The 16,509-nt window shown below is 34.5% G+C and overlaps 1 protein-coding gene across 4 annotated transcripts in view; it reads left to right on the top strand.

Annotated features, from left to right (window-relative positions):
* The window catches only part of FOXJ3 (forkhead box J3), a 112,052-nt gene that overhangs the window by 27,490 nt on the left and 68,053 nt on the right, over positions 1-16,509 (top strand). For 2 of the 4 annotated variants that reach the window (XM_011377933.2, XM_011377932.2), the window contains exon 3: positions 11,999-12,323. The exons of the other annotated variants lie outside the window; for them this stretch is intronic. In XM_011377933.2, the coding sequence (XP_011376235.1) occupies positions 11,999-12,323 (325 nt within the window). The remainder of the gene's footprint in view (positions 1-11,998; positions 12,324-16,509) is intronic. 4 annotated transcript variants of the gene reach the window in all.

Here is a 16,509-nt window from a genome sequence, read left to right on the forward strand (position 1 = left end):
ATTTTAATTTGTAGTTCCTTAATGACAAATAATGTTGAGCATCTTTTCACGTGCTGCTTTGCCATCTCATATCTTCTTTGTTGAAGTATCTGTTCAAATCTTTTGCCTATTTTTTAAAAATTGGGTTTACTTTATTATTACTGTTGAGTTTTGAGAGATCTTTATATATTTTGGATACAGTCTTTAAGATCTTTGCTTTGCAAACACTTTCTTCTAGTCTGGCTTTTCATTCTCATAACACTGTCTTTTGAAGAACAGAAGTTTTTTAATTTTGATAAAATCTAACTTAATAGTTTTATGAATTGTGATTTTTCATGTCATATCTGAGAAATATTTGCCTAATCAAATGTAACAGATTTTCTCTTATGATTTCTCTTAGAAGTTTTATGGTTCGAGCTTTTACATTTAGTTCTGAGATTCATTTTTCAAGTTTTGTGTATTATGTGAGGTTAAGGGCCATAGTTAACTTTTTTCCCCATACAGGTAACCAGTTATATCAGCATCATTTTTGAAGTCTTTCATCTCCCCATTAACTTGTCTTGACACCTTCATTGAAAATCAGTTGACCAAGTATATGTGGGTCTATTTTTGGATTTCGTTCTGTTGGTTTATATGTCTATTCTTTCACCCAAACTACTTGTCTTTATTATAGTAGCTTTAAAGTAGTAAGTCTTGAAATCTGGTAGTCTTAAGTACTCCATGCTTTTCAGGTTGAGAAAAGAACCTGATAATCCTATATCTGCTTAGAGGTGGGTTGAAAGTTGGTGTAAAGAAAAAAAATCATATTTATAAATTATATGTAAATAAATTTGTAAGTAAAAATAAAATTTTAGAAGATGGCAGATAAGTATGGCTCCCTTGAACACATGAGAGGAAATGTGTAATTTCATCTAGAAAAGATTGTGACAACTTATGGAAGAAATTACTATGCTTGATGAGAAGGAAGAGATAGTTAAAGTCTGTGTTAAAGACAGGAAAGTCGAAAAGCTTTGAAGTGTTAACAGGAAACAAAAAACATAGGAGCCAGTAGTAGAATAAGGAAGATAAGACTCTGGGCACAGTGACTCCCCTAGAGTCTAAAAACTTTAAGCTGTAACATTTTTAAAGATTATTAGTAAACATTTCTCCCTACTGGGATTTCTGTAGAAGGTAATTTTCAGGCCTTTTTACACCATGGAATGATAATCAGTATTGATGTATAGTGTAAATTGATAATGATTGATGTGTTCTTAGAACAGAGGTGTGCTTATTTAGATTTTAACTAATATATATGGTCAGTTGATTCATGGTGAAATTCATAGTTTATTAGGATTTTAGCTTAACTCCCACTTTTTCTGAACTGCCTCAGTGAATATACCTTTGACTGGTATAGTTCTGTAATTTTTCTCTCCTTCAGCGACTTAAATTTTATAATTGAATTATCCCTACCCAGATCACTCCCTCTCTACCTACCCCTTTTAATTTTTGGTTCATGTCTTATAAAAACTAAAGTCTATTGTGTAATACAATTAATTCATTTTAATATTTCTTTTAATCTAGCCATATTTGAAATTGTAACAAGGAATCTAAAAGTAGCTATAAGAATGCATCTGTGATACACTGAAAATAAATGCAACTCAAGTTTATCTGGCTATCAATCTATCATCTATCTAATAGACACTCTATATTGTTGCTTATCTGCGAAGACTCACAGGTAATTTAGAGATTGATCTTTGGCCTTTTCAGTTTCTGTGCGTCTTTTGAAAAGCCTGCTGTTGTCTATCGTGGACAGGGAAAATTAAATGATACCAAATATTTTTTAAAAATCATAATGTAGAACTGAATTCAACTATATTTGTTGTGTGCTGTATACTACGGAGACTTTATTGACAAGAAAACAAGCAAGCATGTCTTTTTTTAAAAAGGGTTTCCAGTAGTTGTCATTTGTTGACTATCTACAGTGTGCCAAGCATTAACTGTGTACTAGAGTGTGCCACATACATTTCATCATTTACTCCTCAGAGTAATTCTCTGAGGCTTAGAGGTTTGTTTGACTTGTTCAGGGATGCAGTTAATAAGTGGAAGAGTTAAGAATTCAAGGTCATTTGAGTGATTTCAAAGACCTTACTCTTTCCATTACATTATACTGTATTAGAAACAGTGATCTTCATTCTGTAGTGATCACTTATAACACAGTTCTTGAATTTTGTGGTCTCTCACAATTTATTTAGTACTCAAAGAGCTTTTATTTATGTGAATTATATCTATCAAATTTTTTTCTATTAGAAATTAGAACTAAAATATTAGAAATTAATTTACATAGAAATGACAGTGAACTCACATGCTAACATAGGTAACATGTTTTATGAAAAATAACTTATTTTCAAAAACAACAAAGAAATTAGTGAGAGGATTGGTATTGTTTATTTTTTGCAAATTTAAAAATATCTGGCTTAATAAAGAACTGGATTCTCAGTTTGGCCTCTTTCTGTTGTGATAGCACCCATCACATAGCATCTGAAAAGCTCCACTTACAAGTAGATGAGAATGAAAAAGGCAGAAAATGTCTTATTATTAAAATTGTTCTGACTCTTCAGATCCCCTGAAAAGGTCTCTGGACCACACTTTGAGGACCACTGAACCATAGACATCACATGTAGCAGGTTAAGCTAGGTTTTTAAAGCATTTTTCTGTATATCATACTTAACACTGAAAGGTAACATGGGATCATCTTCAGTGATGTTAGTCCTCTGCAAGCACTGATGCCATACTGCTGGTATAATGCCATGGAGGCAGAATGTGTGGAGATAAAACTGATGTAGGTAGGATGTCCAGTAAATGTCGTATGGTGAGTTGAAGGAGGATGGTTGCAAACAGAGAGGTCAAGATAAACACTATAGAGACAGAATGTATTGTGTGTGTGTATTTTTTTTAAGCTAAGCATAAGAAGTATTTATAGCAGATTCTGTCTGGGTTTTTAGATAACAGCTGCATAGATGACTGAGTGTTCTTGTGTTGAAGGAACTGATGTTCATCAGTTTTTCCAGCTACTCAAAGATTCTAGTAGGTAGAGTGAGATTTAAATTCAAAATACAGTTTTTACTTAATGATAGAATGTAGTTCAGTGATTAGTGCCCCCAAATATTTTTTTCCTCCTTAAATTGTAGAGTAAAATATTTTTAAGATGAGAATTACACATATAACATAAAAATATCTTTTGACCATACTATCCTTAAGTTTGTACCCCAAATGGAGTTCTAACTATGAGTATGGCTTGTATGAATTTAGGATACAATTTTATGACTCTAAGATGGCATATTTGTGGAGTAATTTGGAGAGAATCTAAAGAAGACCAGTAAACATATAATGATTCTTAAATCAGATCTGATTGGAGAAGTTCTGGACTTTAAATTTAGAGAAGGAACCCAAATAGTGTTAATGTTGTAAAATGCGATGCATCATTACTAAGAGAACTCTGACCATTTCTCATTTTCTAAGAATTTAAAGAAATTTTTTTCTCTCTATATAGCAAGGGAGATATAGATTAACCTATTAAAACTTTTTTTTTAAACCACAGTGAATTACATACCTTAAATCAAATTTGGACAAGTTGTGAACTTTCTTTCCCTTGGCGATTTTAAAGAATATTGTTGGACTCCAAAATAAGTAATACCAGGACTTTAAAAAAATGATCTAATGAGGTTCTCTTTCAATCTCTGATTTTGTGACAAATAGCTCTGAATTTACAAATGTTTTTACAAATGACAATTGTCTACCTAACTCCCCCCAATTTTTGCTTAAGCTGTATTATGAATATTGAAATTTTGGGGGTGAAAGAAAAGTTTTTTTGAAAGTCGAGTTTTGAAGAATGACCTACTATTTGCATATTGATTTTCCAATCCTAAATTGTGATTCTTCCACCTGTATTTTCACTTCATTGAGGATTTTTTTCAGATTATCTTTTTAAAAGGTCATTGCTCATAGAAGGTTTAAAGGCTCAGTTATTCATACCTTAGTGGAAATTAGTTTGATGCTATCTACTTTCCTCCTCAATGGAACACAAAACAACAGCTTTGAAAAGGTGAAAGTTTTTACTGGAGAAGAAAAGCAAGTAATTAATTTTGGAGTTTATAACACCAACATTGGGGGCCATATTGGAGCGTTAGGGCACTATAAGATGGGAGATCCAAGGTATAGAAGGTAGTAAGTAGTATGCCAGATATAAACTATATCCAAATTTTGTTAGGAACAAGCTGTCCTGCATCAGGAAAATGAAAAAATTATTATTATTATTATTATTTGCTGTTACACCTTTGTTTCTCTGCTACAAGCTATCCAACTGGGACTTTTATATTCTTAGAATTATAGACTTAGAATTTCATTTATAGAGGAAATAGGATTTTGCGGACTGCTTCATATGATCTTTTTTCTATGGGAAAAGTATGTTTTCAATTCTCATATGCAAACTACAGACAAAATTTTAATATAATCCTTTTTGAGTCACTTCTTTAGAGTAAATAATTGAATGAGGGGCTCATTTCCATTGAGGTTGCTAAATAATTATTGAGGGATTAGGTTTTGTAAGTCTAAAACCACTGAGTAAGAGTGACAGCCATTTAAAACAAAATTCTAAAGAGTATGAATTTGATAATAGCTAATATTTATTGAGTGCTTATTTACTATGTTTTAGAACTTCTTTGTGCTCTGTGTGTATTAACTCATTTAATCCTCATAACAGTTTTTTTGGAGGGTGGATACTATTTTTATTCTCATCTTAAAATGGGGAAACTGAAGCATAAAGAGGTTAATTTACTTGTTTAAGGTCACGTAACTAAAAGTGGAAGAGCTTGGATTCCAATTTAGGTAGTCTTGCTCTGAATCCTGTATTCTTAATCACTAAGCCATATCTTTGCCAAAGAATGACACTGACTGTGTTATTTTGCTAAAATTGAACTAAGAATATAAACTTTGATTTGGCTGGTATTATATGATAACTAATTTTGAAAAAAGTAACACTTTTTTTTTTTTTAACATCACATGGTTACAAAATGTGAAGTCAATCAGTAATAGATTATTTCATTTCTTTTTAGGTTTCCACCACAATCTGCTCCTTTGGGTAATAAATATTCACATGTCCTCTTCTTATATATAGAACCCACTTGTCTTTTCCCAAGGGAGATAACCCAGAGTTTCATCCAGTAATTATATCTAGCTGAAAATCCAGGTTCTTTGGATGCAGTCTCTCTCATCAGATCCCAGAGTGGCTGCTTCTTGTTCAGAGACCTACAAACCGAATCTGCACGCTAAATACCTAATATATAGTGGTGGAGAAGAAATAGGATAATAGCAATAAAAGCTGTTATTCAGAGAAAGGGATCATCAGAAACACTAAGTAGTTACTAGTCCATATAGATTATAAAATTCTGCTGAGTAGTAGTGACAGAGACTCCCTGACGGTGTAGTAAGTTCCTCGATTCTACTCTTTGGTAGGATCTCCATTGTCCCTTGTGCCCTCTAAAAGGTCTTACTTTGTCTGTTATCTTCCATGCCCACATCTGAGATGGATATTGGTGAAGATGCTCTTTCTGAGAAATGGATTGCTTTCACAACTCACTTCTTGTTATGAGCTTGTTGATGGATATTATTTTGGAAATGTAGGAGGCTTTTGCAATCTAAACTCTTTCTCTCCCCTCCCTCCCATGCAGTTATCTCAAAAAACTTAGTTTCTAGACTTTTTTCTGCTTTGAGTCAAAGGACCTGCCAAGACAGAATTTTTAAATGTGAAGACCCTGCCTGTTGTGGTCTGCTTACCCCAGGGATCTCTAACCTTGTTTTAGAACCCCTTCAACAGTCTGATGAAACCTGTGGACCTTTCTCAAAATAATGTCTCAAAATTCATAAAATAAAATACTTAAAGGATTACAAAGGAAACCAAAGAATTATATTGAAATATGGTTAGCAAAGTAATAACTTTGTAACACAGTAATGGATGTGCCTTTAAATGAACACATTAAATAAAAGATCTAGTGGCAAGTCTAATACACTGTTATAATTTTGAAGTAGGTGAGTTTAAAAATTTGAGATGCTGCAACACTTGTCCTGTGATATGAATATATTTGTGATTTTTATTGATGGCAAAGTCACAGATACTATTCATGCTACTGTGAATTGTTATCTACTTTCATAATTAAAAGAAATGCTAAATTTTAGTGGAAATGAAGAATGTATTTCCTCCATCTAAGTTCATTGACCTCTTTTAGCTGCTGAGGGAATGATGGCTCTGGTGAGACCATTTGAAACAGTCTTGGATGGAAAGACAACACCCTTACAACATTTCTTTTGTGTGGCAAGGCACCAGTCTTCTCTACTGTAAAGCTGCGATTTTGCTGCTACCACTCAATTACTTCAGTTTGCTACTTCAGAAGCAGTGGTGTTTTTTCAGCCATGCAAAGCTTTAAATTATAGGACTCTCAGCTTAAATTGCAGACCATAGGCAGGGAACATCTCACTTGGCAAATGTGAGTTTTCTCCATCTCTGCTTGCAACTCTAATCGAAGTTTATTGCTTTCTTAGGACTTTAGGTGGCAAGAAGGAGCCGACACACGCCAACATTCTAAATTTTTCCTACATTTCTCTCCTTGCTATAGCCTTGGTTGGCATATGGTTTGCTTGACAACTTCTGTAGTTGACAGTTTGACCAAACCCTATGTCACTCTTTAATAAATGTCACCAGCTTTCCAACCTGTGATATCAGAATTCTTAATATTTGCCTTATCAACTTCTCCTTTAAGAGAATGTCTTATTTTAGGTTCTATTGCTTGTATCACCCCACTTCCATGTTTGAAATTTTGTGTTTCTTAGGAATCGCAGATACCCACTGGTAGAGATCTTTTTATAGTAGTTAAATACATAAAAAGTCTGGAACCAGGTAAGCAGTTCTGGGTTAGGATGGCATCTTCACAGTTGCTCCACAAAAAATCAGGGATCAGTATTCCTTCTCTCTGCTTCTATATCCTTGGTGTGTGGCTTACCTTTTGATCCAAGATTATTGCTAGAACAATAGTTATTATGTCCACATTCCAGAGAGCAGGAAGGGCAAAAGGTGTAGTGCTGTCCAGAATAAAATTGGAGTCGTATTCTTAAGGAGGAAGGTTAAAACAGTAGGTAGAAGTGCCTGCCATAGACCTTGCTTCTGGTTTCCTTGGGTGCTGAGATGCTGTAACAAAAGTTACGTATTATATAAAATACATATTTTGTAAAATAATCCCTGAGATGCATGTGACTAGAATTATTGCTATGATCATTACAAGGATTTCGAGTTCTCAGTTGCTTAATTTTTCACATGCTGCCAAATCTTAAGATAAAATGCCAAGTGTCTAGAATGGAGTGGGAGGATTCAGGAATATCTAGATCACAACATTATTACCCTCATTCTTATTCCTTTTATTTTCTTTGATGTCTTCCTCTTGCCTCCATTTAGGGAGTCAACAATATTTCTTAGCCACTTTCCCACTTTTTGAAAACTTTCTTAATAAGCCTCGGCTACTCTTTGGGAGTTAGGGAAGTTGCTAAACAATGTGCTAAAGTAGCTAAAAAGTGTATTTGGGGTCATATCAGTGGCAGTGCTTTATAAAGTGGGATTAGAACAGCCCCCCCACCCCCGTCCCCGGTGTCATGACTTAGCGTTGAGTGCTTACATCTTGGTACTCTACTTTTTCATTTTATGCAGAAAAAAATTCCTCATGTGACTTCTTTTAAGCAGCAGATACCATCATAGGTTTAAGAACTCAGATATAAGTTCTCCATGTTTGCTTTCTCCTACAAGTAATGTTAACTTTTGTCTTTGCTTCCATCTTCCTGTTTTTCTTTGCTATTTCAGTAGAACTGTTTCTGTTCTTTGTAGTGTTACTTGTCAGTCTGTGTTGAGTCATACATTTTTCCAGTTCGTAAAGGATTTTGATCCTGTGATTATCCTTACCTCATACTGTTGAGTCCTCTTTTCTTTCACTTCTTCCTTTTAGCTTTTAAATGTGTTTTGGCCCATTTGTTTGGGGAGGAGCACCTACACTTCATTGGATAGTCTCTATTTCAATTATTTAACCACTGTTTATTGACCTATTACCTACTGTGTTACTAGATGTTGGGGAGACAAAAAAGAATAAGAAGGTTTTTTCCAAGGAACTCATGGTCTTATGGGAGTGAGATAATTACAATTATTTATAAGTCCTGTAGTACAGGTATTTATGTTTTACTATGGGAACAGGATTTAGTTCAGTTTAGAAGATGGAGGATAGAATGGATTGACCAGGTTTTCTGGAGGAGAAAATGTTTGGTTTGAGTCTTGAAGAAAAAGTAGAAGCCAGCTAGGCAGAATAAGTGGGAAGGAAGGAAGACTCTTATTCCTTATCTAACTACTATGTCATTTTTCAGGCAATGTGTACCTGGCATGGTAGTAGGTAGCATTTGAAGTACTAGTGTAAGGTCACTGTCCTTAATGGGGAGGGTGGGGGAAGAGGAAGTGAAGATAGAAAGCTTAGGCATATGATGCAGTTATACATATAAAGCAGCATGGTAAATGCCAAACCGAAGTTATGCTCTAGGAATTTGGAGAAGGATTAATACACTTGATCTTAGCTAAAAGGCCAAGAAGCAATTAGAGAAGGATTAATAAAAGATTAATAAAAGCTAAGGTAGTTGAAAATGAAGAGTTTAAATTTAGCATAATAGAAGAAAGGGAACCATTGAATGTTTTGGGGCATGATGACTTGAAAACAATGTTGACAGATTTCTCTTCGAGTGTATACATGGACTCTGGAGGTGATTAGCGAGGAGAAGTGATGAGAAATCAGTCTAGGAGGCCAACCAGGAAGCTTTTGGAATGATGCGAGATAATGAGGGCCTGACATTTCCTAATCAGATTTCCATAACCAGACTCCTCAGAGCCTACTATGCTGTTTAAAATTTACTACCATCTGTTGTCTTATACAAGTGGACTTCTGTCATCAGCATTCCACTAAGAGATTTCTTTCTAAAGTTACTGATGATCTGGCCAAATCTAATGTTTTGTGTTCTCAGTGCTTAATGGAGAACCACTGCAGTGACCAGCCTGAGCACCAACAATGGAGGCATTTTTTTGTTTTTTTTAGCTCATTACCAAGAATATATAAAATTTGACAAACTGCAAACAAAACAGAAGCCTCATTTTTTCAGAGTTTAAATTTAAGAGAGATTTTATAGTGCACTTCAAATCTGCTGTAGCAGAATTGATGAAAATAAGCACAACAGTGGAATAATTCTTACTCATTATATCTTCAGTGGCTTTACAGCCTATTTAGATCTTCATATTTTAGCTGAACTTCTTCCTTCGCTACCTCTTTTTCTTTCTCTACCATTTAAGGCTGCAGTCCATGTTGTCCTCCCTTTTCAGAACTATTACGGCACCAAGAGCCCAGTCTTGCACTCTTTTTTTTTAGATATTTCTTGTGTTTGACTTTCACTATAGTCCCTGAAAGACAGGAATTTTATCCTACTTCTACCTTCTTTCTTCCTTGTTCCACAACTTATTTATGTGTTGTATGTGCGTGTGTATAAAATTTCACTCAAGCATAGCCCTTTACAAATGTGTAATATTAAATTCTTGTTAAATGTTATAACACATTAAGCATGTACTTCTTGTACGTTTATATTATATTACTGAGACTCTTGTAAACTCAGTGGCACTGGTGGAAGGAAACAAGTTAAAGTAAAGATGGTTCTCAGTAGGGGGCATCTGCACTATTTCAATTTGGAATGTGCTTTTGTATTAACTTTGAAAATATATGTGACTGGCTGCTTTGGGAATTTAAACAAAATAAAGCTACTCAGTGGAGACTTAATTGAGGCAAATAGGATGACAGCATAGTATAATAATAGCCAATGTTTATAGAATGAAATGTGAGTAATAATAGCAGCAACTGCTATTATCACTGCTACTACCAGTAGCTAACATTTATTGAATACTTACTATTTGCCGTTCACTGTTCTGAGTATATCAGTGAAGTAGGTATGATTATTAAGCTCATTTTACAGATGAGGTATGGTAGGAAAACTACTGGATTGGGCATCAGATCTGGGCTCTGGTTTTAGTTCTTCTGTTACCTAGTTTTTAACCTCAGTAGACCTTAGTTTTTCATCTTTAGATTGAAGGGATTGGTCTCCCTAATCTCTAGGGTACTTTGCCAACTCTTTTGACATTCTGTGATCTTTAAATTCTCTTGTCTCCTTGTTCTACAACTTCTTTTAACTTATTTCATGCTGAGAGCAAGCATTTATGGCGGAGATAGAGAAAGTTGGTAAGGTTTTTTTTTTTTTTTTTTTAAGATTTCTGAAGGCACTTTATAGAAGAATTTAAAGTCCAGGTTCTAGAGAAATGCATATTTGAGAAAAGGAGAAAAGTAAAACCGTGGGTCAAATATCTGAAAAACAGGATACAATTGGGCTCTACTGACAGTACAGATAGAATCCTCAGGGTTGTCTCTTGATTTATAATTGCTAATGCTTAATCTGATTTATAGTGCGTAACTGCCCTCCCAGTATTCTCTTAGAGTAAGATTGTTAACTGACACTTATTGAATGTTTCTTCTATGCATGTTGTCACATTTAATTCTCAAAGTAATAGTTTAACTATAGTGCTATTATTGTTTTATTTTACAGATGAAAGTTTAGAGATACTAACATTTTCACGGTCTCACAGCTAGTAACTGGTAGAATCAGTACCTGAACTCTGGTCTGCCTGACTCAGGAGCCTGTGCTCTTTATCAATTCTATATTGCCTCCAAGGTTCGGATTCTAAGGACATATCCAGGTTGCTTTTTGCCTGCAGCCATTTGGGATGAGGGACCTATATGGGATTTTCTTAGCCACAAATTTTTTTTCTCTTGACTGAGGTACTTTTAAGTTTCTTATTTATTTATTTATTTGTTTGTTTGTTTGTTTGTTTCTTTTTTCCTTTGTTTTGATATCACTTAGAAGTCTTTCATTCTTCTCTACTTTATAGTCAGTGTCACTTTCCCTGCTTCTTTGATCTTAGGATAAAATGGTCTGTGCCTCTGTTGAAAAGTGTAGATTCTAGTGTAAAGTGTCATGCTTAGTTTCTGTATTTTTATCTTTAATTCTTAGAACAGCTTCCTCCCTTCTCCAGAATGTGTTAACCTGGCAGATTTTGTTTTTCTTTTTTCTTTCTTCGGGTGGTAATGATCTGAATTTTCCAGCCTCGGAGTAAAATATAGAACCCAGATCACTGGATATTTGTGTTAAGCCTGTCCTCAAGCTTTTAATACTTCTTTTTCTTGCTGTTCATTTATGTGATTTTCTCTCTTAGATCCAATGTTCCCAGATCTTTAGTTTTCTTAACCTTGTTCCTTGACTTGTTTTTTAAAAGAAACTGCCTGGTACTGCCTATCCTCCTTTTCTTTTGTTTTATCAGTGTCTTTGAGTTTGCGTTCAGTCTGCTCCCGCAGCTAGTTTGTCTCCTTGATATTCTTGTCTATCCTGCTTTACTTTTCCTACTTCCCACCTGCTCAACTCTACGCTCTTTTTTCTAGGCAAATTCCTGTGCCTGTTTCTCAGTTACTTTTCTGACCTCTTGCCTCTACTTTACTTTTGGTGTTCTTTTGTTTGTATGACTCCTTTAAAATTTGTGCGAAAGAAATGCCAGATGTATAGCCTTAAGTTTCTAAAGGCCCTGTGGTATTGGTGAGTAAAGATTGGCATCAGAAACACTTTGTGCGTATGTATTGTTCTGTATCTTAAACATTTAAAAACCAAATTTGTTCTTTTGGAGAGGGAAAAAAATTAAGAAAAAAGATTGGAAATGCTGATCTCTTAAATATTTGGTTTAGTCATTAACATATTCAATCTTTTCCCTCCAGATGTAACTCACTTTCCCTCACTTTGGAACTCCTAGATTTGTGAATATTGGATATTTTGAGAAGCAGGGGTTCTTTCCTTGATACTGACTAAGGAGTCTATTTACCTTCAGGATGACATCTGAACTGGAGAGCAGCCTAACATCTATGGACTGGTTACCACAGCTTACCATGAGAGCAGCCATCCAAAAATCTGATGCTACACAAAATGCACATGGAACGGGAATTTCCAAGAAGAATGCACTCCTTGACCCAAATACAACCCTGGACCAGGAAGAAGTCCAACAGCACAAAGATGGGAAACCTCCATACAGTTATGCCAGCCTCATTACATTTGCAATTAATAGCTCACCCAAAAAGAAAATGACGCTAAGTGAGATTTACCAGTGGATTTGTGATAACTTCCCCTATTATAGAGAGGCTGGCAGTGGTTGGAAGGTAAGGATTTTATTTAAATTATTTTTATGCTGTAAGCAGTAACAATATTAGCTTCTATTGAAGAGAAAGCTCTGTTGAGGCTTATGTAATTAAAGATGAAATTCTGATTACTAGTCATTTTCAGGGTATCAAAAGGAAATTAAGTGTTTTTAATTAAGTGAAAAACCATTTTTTGTAGAATATTAGAACTTTATTATGTTATAGGACTGACATAGCATAAAGTAAGAGCAGAGATAAAGTAATATTCACTGGAAAATACCCACAGTTCAGATTAAGTTGATAGTGAGTCTAATAAAAAAAAAAAAGTATTGCAACTAGTACTGTTGTTTTTATCATCTAAGATTTTTAAAAAAACTTTTGAAAGAATTTTTGATTTATAGAGGGGGTACATAAATATCACAAAGGTTTCTATATGTGCTTTATCCACTCTCTCTATGTTAACATCATATATAACCATAGTACACTTAACAAAACCAAGAATTAATGTTGGTACATACTGTTGATTAACTTTTAGGTAAATTACAGACTTTATTTAGGTTTCATCACTTTTCCCACTAATTTCCTTTTCTGTTCCAAGATCCAGTCCAGGATCCCACAGTGCATTTAGTTGTTGTGTCTTCTTAGTCTCCTCCAGTCTGTAACAGTTCCTCAGCCTTTTCTTGTCTTTTATGACTTTGACACTTTTGAAGAGTACTTGTCAGGTATTTTGTAGAATGATCCTCAGTTTGGAAATATCTGATGTTTTCTCATGATTAGAGTGAGGTAATGCATTTCTGGGAAAAATAATGCAAAAGTAATATGCCCTTGTCTGTGTATCATATCCAGTTGGCATCCTTGATGTCAGTATGTCTTATTACTGTTAATGTTAACCTTGGTTCTTTGCTCAAGGTGATACGTGCCAGGTTTCTCCACTATAAAATTACTGTTTCTCACTTCATAAATTATAAATATTTTGGGAAGATATTTTAAGGGAATTCAAGTACTCTGTTTTATTTTTGAACTTTTGCTCAATTTTAGCATTCATTGGTAGATTATAACTACAGTAGTTTTTATTGTTTTCTCGTGGTGGTTTTCTTTTTTTCTCTTCATACCTTACCTATTTTTTAATTTGGATTCTTCTGTAAGGAAGACTTGCCTCTTTCCCTTTTATTTATTTATTTAGTCACTATTTGCAATAGTATGCACTCATGGTTATTTTTGTCTTTGTGCTGTTATTTGTCACTCAAATTGTTGCAGCCTTGGCCATCTGGAGCTCTTATAGGTTGGTTGGCTCCTGTGTCCTTTTGACATGACCTTATTCTTTTGTTGGTTTAGCACTTTTTAACTTTCTGGCATCACAAGATGTTCCAGGCTCATCTTGTACCTTACCTGCTGCAGCCCTAGAATCAACCACTTCTTTAAAAATCCCTAGTTACTTTTCTAGGCTTTTTATGTATCATCAAATTAATTACCTGCCTAATTTATGTTATACAACAAATAATTCAACGTATTTTCTTTTGTACCTGCACATGATATGTTTATATTTTTATATAGTAATTACCTAGTTGTGTGCTATGTGGGGTGTACAAGCGTGCATATGAAAGAAGAGGTTTATAGAGCTTTAGGTCTGCTGTCAGCTGGTAGTTAGTCTTGTTTCCCTTAAGCCTTCCTGTCTCAACATCTTTGTCTTTTTTGTTTGGCTAGTTATTAAAGACATTTACTGATTTATTGTGCACCAGTGATGTTTGGTGCACTATGACAGAAAACGAAGTGTCTTAAGGGAAGGGAGTTTTTCTCTCTCATTCTATTCCATGCCCCATCACAGTGCTTCTGTTTAATAAGCATCAGTAAATGCGATTTGAATGAAAGCCTGAATCCTGGTCCCAGATACTTTCTTAGCTTTATTTTTTGTGAATTTCCTCTTATATATTCTTTCTTCTGCCTGTTCCAGCCTACTAGTTGTCCCTGGAAATAAACATTTTGATTTCTTTCTTGCTTTTGTTTTTCTCTTACTTGTTTTGGACTTTCTCTCTTTTGTCCTTTTTCTAGTTGGCATTATCTTGTTTATTCTTTCAGCTCATATATTACCTCTCTTTTCTCTATAGAATTAATCTCTTTTGTATTTCCATATGCTTTATTAATAACAGTATTATAGAACTTAAAGATTTTGTTCAGAGATCTTGTTTCATTAGTTTTTGTTTCTGTACTCATACTCAAATGATAGCTGCTTTTATTATTTTCTGTATGCCAGGCACTATATACTAAAGTGCCTTATATCATTATCTACTTAAGTCACACAACAGTCTTATGAAGCAAGTACTGTTACTGTCTGAATTTTAAAGGTAAGAAAACTGAGGCTGAGAGAAGTAACTTTTTCAGAGTTTCTCAGCTAGTGAATGGAAGAGCCAAGATTTGGTACCAGACTTGGTAGATTTGGAGATTTCAAGCTCGTGTCTATTTATTTATTTATCAATTACAGTTGACATACAATATTGTATTAGTTTCAGGTATACAACCTAATGATTAGACATTTATATAACTTACAGAGTGATCACCCTGATAAGTCTAGAACCCATCTGACAATATACATAGTTATTACGGTATTATTGACTATATTTCCTGTGTCAAAGCTCATGTCTTAACCAATACACAAGGCCTGTAATTTTTCAAACACTGCATGAATATTTATTGAATTCAGTTTGCCAGGATAAACTTTCTCTTAACCAGCTGACTCAGTCGGTATGAGAAATGATTGTTAAAAGCAAGAGTCCACTCTTAACAGAATATTTCAGTGGAGAAATATGTAATAAAATTTAACCCATGAATCAAGAAACATCAGCAAGTAGTAATAACCCATCTAAGCTGTGTTTTTAGGCTTTACCACTAAGCACTAATGTTCATAGATTCCTTTTATTGAGATTTGGGATGAAGGAAGACTCGGATATTTGATAAACCTGTTTAGCATTGGGAACACATTCTGATTAGGGAGTAGAAATGCTCAAAATTTGGATAAATAGCTTAGAAAGTCCATCAAGAATTCCTGGGTCTATATCATTGGTTATAAACCTACATACCTGCAGGGGCCAGACAGGTGACAAGCGAGTAAAGCAAAAAAGGTACAACTGAAGAGTGCATGTCTAATGTGAAGAGATTATGTCTCATCTATGTAGGGCAACTGTGCTCTAGTCACTTGTTGCCCTTTAGGGCACATAGCAGATATTACAATTTTTTTCCCCTAGAAAAGTCAGAAATCTGTATTTTATGTATGATTTCTCAATTTTTTAATGTTAACTAATTTAATGTTAACTAATACTGTGTAGGCCAAATATAAGTCTGTTGTTTGGGTTCAGCCTTTGGACTACTAATTTGCAATCTCTGGTCTAGATTATATCCTCTTTTCAGCTTATTTAATCTTTCATTTATTAATTTGAAAAGGATTTATTTACTATATACTCTTGTGAGCAGTATTTTAGGCTTCAGCAGTACTAAGAAACTTAGCACAGGGCCCCTAAGGAAGCTTATAATCTATACTGAATAAGGGGGATACATATAAACAAGTAAAAAGCTCTGTACGCTATATAAAAAGCTCTGTAACAGAGAAATATAGAATGCTGTGCTAAAGTTGACTAATTGGAAACACCTATTGTATGTAAGTCATAAAAATATCCAGTATATATGTGACCAAGTAAAAAGTTTAAACAAAGGATGTAGTTAATTGCTGTAAGTTTAGAAGAACTTATGGGAAGTGTGATGAGGTTTTAAAGTGAGTGGCACCAGGACTGAGTGCTGTGAGACTACAAGGAAGGGAAGCATTAGAAAACCACTGAGGAAATGGTATTTAGCTATATTTTGAAGAAGCCTAAGGTTTGAGGAGGTCTTTTTAATAGCTCCTAGGAAATAGTTGGTTATCGGGGTTCTTACTAGAGAGCAGAAGAGTTGAGATGGAACCAGAATGTAGAGATCCCATGAATATATGAATGCTAAGCTTAAGAGCTTGGTCTGACTTTGAATAGTACATAAAGTTTGATTATATAGCTCATTTACCTGTCTGACCACAGCTTCTGCTGAAGTGTAAATCCACCTGAGAGTGTCAGATCCAGTCTGCTGAATTTCTTGTTGCTGGCCAGCCCAAGTCATGGTCTGAAACTGGATTAGAGAAAAGTGATACAGTTTCAACTGCAAGGTGCTCCGTTTAGATATAATGAAG

This window comes from Pteropus vampyrus, unplaced genomic scaffold, assembly GCF_000151845.1.
Source record: "Pteropus vampyrus isolate Shadow unplaced genomic scaffold, Pvam_2.0 Scaffold326, whole genome shotgun sequence".
NCBI classification, from domain to species: domain Eukaryota; kingdom Metazoa; phylum Chordata; class Mammalia; order Chiroptera; family Pteropodidae; genus Pteropus; species Pteropus vampyrus.